Source organism: Benincasa hispida, chromosome 8, assembly GCF_027475165.1.
Source record: "Benincasa hispida cultivar pf3 chromosome 8, pf3_genome.v1.1, whole genome shotgun sequence".
In the NCBI taxonomy this organism is placed as follows: domain Eukaryota; kingdom Viridiplantae; phylum Streptophyta; class Magnoliopsida; order Cucurbitales; family Cucurbitaceae; genus Benincasa; species Benincasa hispida.
Window position 1 is genome coordinate 19,764,407 of NC_143485.1, and position 4,505 is coordinate 19,768,911.

General features: G+C 30.5%; 1 protein-coding gene across 1 annotated transcript; it reads left to right on the forward strand.

Annotated features, from left to right (window-relative positions):
* The first annotated feature begins 1,541 nt into the window (after positions 1-1,541).
* Positions 1,542-3,891, forward strand: LOC120083885 (expansin-A4-like). Its single transcript, XM_039039793.2, has 3 exons — positions 1,542-1,757; positions 1,850-2,168; positions 3,197-3,891. Exons 1-3 carry the CDS (start codon positions 1,607-1,609, stop codon positions 3,504-3,506), a joined length of 780 nt encoding a protein of 259 aa, XP_038895721.1. The 5' UTR covers positions 1,542-1,606; the 3' UTR covers positions 3,507-3,891.
* Positions 3,892-4,505: the final 614 nt, after the last annotated feature.

The window sequence follows — 4,505 nt, forward strand, 5'->3', positions numbered from 1 at the left end:
TTAATCAATCAAGCATGATTGTGGTACTTGTAGGTGAGATTGAGAAACATTCTTTATACTAAACGTATCTATTTTTTATACTAACTCAGTTTACTTCAACTTCAATTATCAATTGTGTCGTGTGGGTCTTAGTGTAATGAGATCGTGCTACCTGTACTAAATACATGTTTTTTTTTGTCACATCATACATTTTACTTCATTATCCTCCATCTTACTTTAATTTGTTTCGATACGATCCAAACAACTTCTCATCCATAATTTTTTTTAGCATGGTTGGTGTCTCAAACAAGGCCCTTGCTTGCTTGTTCCCTTCATTCTAGTGGCCTAAAGTCTATCTTAATTAAATTTCCTTTAATAAATTTCTCAAGGTCCAATCATACAATCTCAAAACTATTTGTACTATATCAATATTTAATAAATATATCATAATACTCCATATACAATTTTAGAAAAGTATCACTTTATACACCTATTTTTTATTTGTATCAATTTAAACACTAAATTTTTGTAAATGTATCAATTTATATCCTTTATTAAGTTTCATTTAGGAAATCTCACGTGAAACTCATAATTGTATCAATCAAATCCCTTAACTTTCATAAATGAATCGATTTAGACTCTTAGTCATAATTTCTTTTGTAAATCCAACATTTGAAGAAATCTTCAAACATTTGAGAATCAATGTATGAATAATTTTCAAAGGTAATTATACTGAAAGGTCTATGAGTGTATTTGGTTTAACTTTTCAAGGGTTTAACTTTGAAAATAAGTCATTTTAAAAGAAATTAAAGTGTTCGACAACCTCGAAATAGTTTTTGAACACTTTCAAAGTAGATTATAAATAGTTTTTATTAAAGGGGTTTAAATCAAAATGACTTTTTTTGAAAAAAAAAAAATTCTTTGGTCAATTCAAATATGCCTTAAATTGATTGACATATGCTAAAGGGTTAAGAGGTTCAGGGTTCAATCCATGGTGGCTACCAACTTAGGATTTAATATCCTAGAGTTTTCTTGACACATAAATCATAGGGTCCGGTTGGTTGTTCTGTGAGATTAGTCAAGATGCGCATGAGTTGACTCGAATACTAACGATATAAAAATTGGTCTAAATTGATTGACTTATGAAAATTTAAAAGTTTAATTGACTCAAATCATAAGTTTCAGACGATCTTAATTAAATAAGATCTGGAAGAGAAAGTAAATTGATATACTTATAAAAGTTTAGAATTTAAATTGATACAATCTTAAAATTTAAAAATATAAATTAATATTTACATGGTATATTATTAAATATTGCACATAAAAGTTGATGCCACATCATTAGGAAAACCTTAAATATATATTTTAAGCTTACTATTTTTGTTTAAAACCCCAAATCAAATTACTTTTTTTTCCCACTTTTTTTATGGTGGAAAGAAAAACCCAAAAATCCCAAAACTGTTTTCTCACACAAACACACAAAAGATTCTACATTAAATTAGGGGTACAATGGTAAATTCACAAAAAGGTCCTTCTCCTCCATAAGTACTCCCTCATCTCCTCTTCCCCAAACGCCCACTCCCACTTTCACTTTCCTTTCTCTTTTTCATTCATCAAACCCAAAAAAATGGCTAAAACCGCCATTCTCCTCTGCATTGTATCTCTGATTTCAACAATGTGGCCGGCCGCCGCCAGAATTCCCGGCGTCTACTCCGGTGGCCCATGGGAGAGTGCCCACGCCACGTTCTACGGCGGCTCCGACGCCTCCGGCACAATGGGTAGGCAAGAGTTTTGAAAGAAAGAAATTGAAGCCGAAATGGGTAATTTTAGATTTGGATTTTGAATTTTGGGTTTGTGTGTTTGTGTGCAGGTGGAGCTTGTGGATATGGGAATTTGTACAGCCAAGGGTACGGAGTGAACACGGCGGCGTTGAGTACGGCGTTGTTCAACAATGGGCTGAGCTGCGGTGCTTGTTTTGAGATTAAATGTGCGAATGATCCGAGATGGTGCCATTCCGGCAGTCCATCGATTGTTATTACGGCCACTAATTTCTGTCCGCCGAACTTTGCTTTGCCCAGTGATAATGGCGGATGGTGTAATCCTCCTCGTCCGCATTTCGATTTGGCTATGCCTATGTTTCTTAAGATAGCCGAGTATCGCGCCGGAATAGTTCCCGTCGCGTACCGCCGGTCAGCCTCTTTCTTTCTTTCATTTTTGTTTAAATTACCATTTTACCCCTTCTAACCTTTATTTGTTTCTTTAATTTTTTTAAAAGGATTATATTATATGTTTCTTTCATTAAATGTTAGGATAAGATTTCCTCTCTTTAATTTTAATTTGCCCGAAATTTTAAATAAATTTCTTGTTTATATTTTCTTTGTTGTGCTTTAAAAATGTTGGTAAATTTTAAGGATAAATAAACTTTTTTTTATAACATGTAGTGGTAGAATTTAATTTTTTTTTTTGCTTGGAGGTTAGTATGTCATAAATTTTTGTTGGTAATTTTTTATTTAGTACCATACTTTCGATTATAGTTGAAAAGATTTGTTTTGATCTTTGTAATTTCAATTTTGGTTCCCATATTCAAATGTACATTTTCTGAAAGTGACAATATTGATCTTATTTTTAAGTGACTATAGTTAAAAGTAAAAAATCATAATGAAACGAAATTAAGTAACTAACCAAAATGACTTAAAAATGAAAGTATAAAAATCAAAATAAACTAAAATGAAGGTACATCTACCAAAATAAAAATCTAAAAAGTACAAAAATAAAAAATGAAACAAAATTGATGCAATGTTCAAAATTGTATTTAAATCTATTTTTTTCTTTAATTATGTTTCTATTTGATTTATGTTTCCAAATATTACATTGCAATCGAATTTTGAATTCAATTTTGATATTAGGTTTCAGGATTTTACCTTTATGAAAAGGTAGGAATTAAAAGTATAATTTTCTCCAAAATAAATTTGATCTATTTTATAGGATTCTTTTTCAAAGGTATTATTTTTAAATAAAATAAAATGAGTCGGCTACTTCATAAATATAACAGAATGTCATTATTTATCAATGATAGATTACGATAGATATCTATCTATCAATGTTAATGATAAGAAGTCTATTATAGTCTATCATGATTTATCATTGATAGATCGTAATATTTTGTGAGTTCTACCATTTAAAATAATTATCTTAATTAATTTAATTAATTACGCAGAGTGGCGTGCCGGAAGCAAGGGGGGATCCGGTTCACAATCCACGGGTTCAGATACTTCAACTTGGTTTTAATCACCAACGTCGCGGGTGCAGGAGATATCGTGAAGGTGAGCGTGAAAGGCACGCGCACCGGTTGGCTGAGCATGAGCCGTAACTGGGGTCAAAACTGGCAGTCAAACGCCGTGTTGGTGGGCCAGGCCTTGTCTTTTAGAGTCACAGGCAGTGACAGACGGACTTCCACCTCCTTCAACGTGGCGCCCTCTGATTGGCAGTTTGGTCAGACCTTCACCGGCAAGAATTTTAGGGTTTAGAACCCGAATAATTTCGCTGACAGACCAATCAAAATCAGGAGAGAAGTTTGAGATTTGACGTGGCGTCACGTGATTGGATCATTTCAGGGGTAACTGTTTTTGACTGAAGTAAATATTTGATGAGGAAGAAAGAAAAGGGCTGAGGTGGCTGAACAAAAGTGTGGCCCACAGTCCTACATTATAATATCATATTATATTTTATAATATAATGTTTGTTGTTGTTGTTATTATTATTATTATTATTATTATTATTATTAATGTGTTAGCATTTATCAAGCATTTTTATTTAACAACAAAGTTGGGTGAATTATGTAGTACAATTGCAAACTGGCGAAGTGTATTTTTTTGCTACATTTTATATATAGTAAATTAATTGCTAATTTAATGCTTTTTCCTACACTATTTATTTCGGTGCATTATATAGCCGTCCCATATTATATTTTTATTTTTTCAAGTACAACAAATCGAAAATGAAAATTTAGTTATACATGATAATTTGAGTTGAATTATTTTAGATAAAGTTTTTGAATATTTTTAAGAAATAATTATTTTAATAATATTAATATTTTAGTGGTTTAATAAATGTGGTTTAATAAATGTAGTAATGTTATTTCAAATGTGTAATAAAGTATTATTTGTCAGCATGACTTAAGAGTAGTTGTTAAAGTAGGTTATTAGATAGGATGAAAATTGACGATAAAATAATACAAACACTATAAGTATTTTTTTAACTATTTTAGAATTTAAAATCTTAAAATGGTTATTTATTTATTATAGTTTATTAGAGAGAAACAAATATTTTTAAACTTCAGCTAAAACAATAAATTTTAAATTTTAAGTTTTAATTTTATTTCTCTCGAGTTTCATATAGTCGGTCATTATCAATTACTGGTGAAGTAAACTTAGTTTGGTAATATCATTAATTTTAACCATATAAAAATTATTATTGCTTAACTATAAATGCAGACAAAAACATTAAAAGAAATAGCAAATATATAA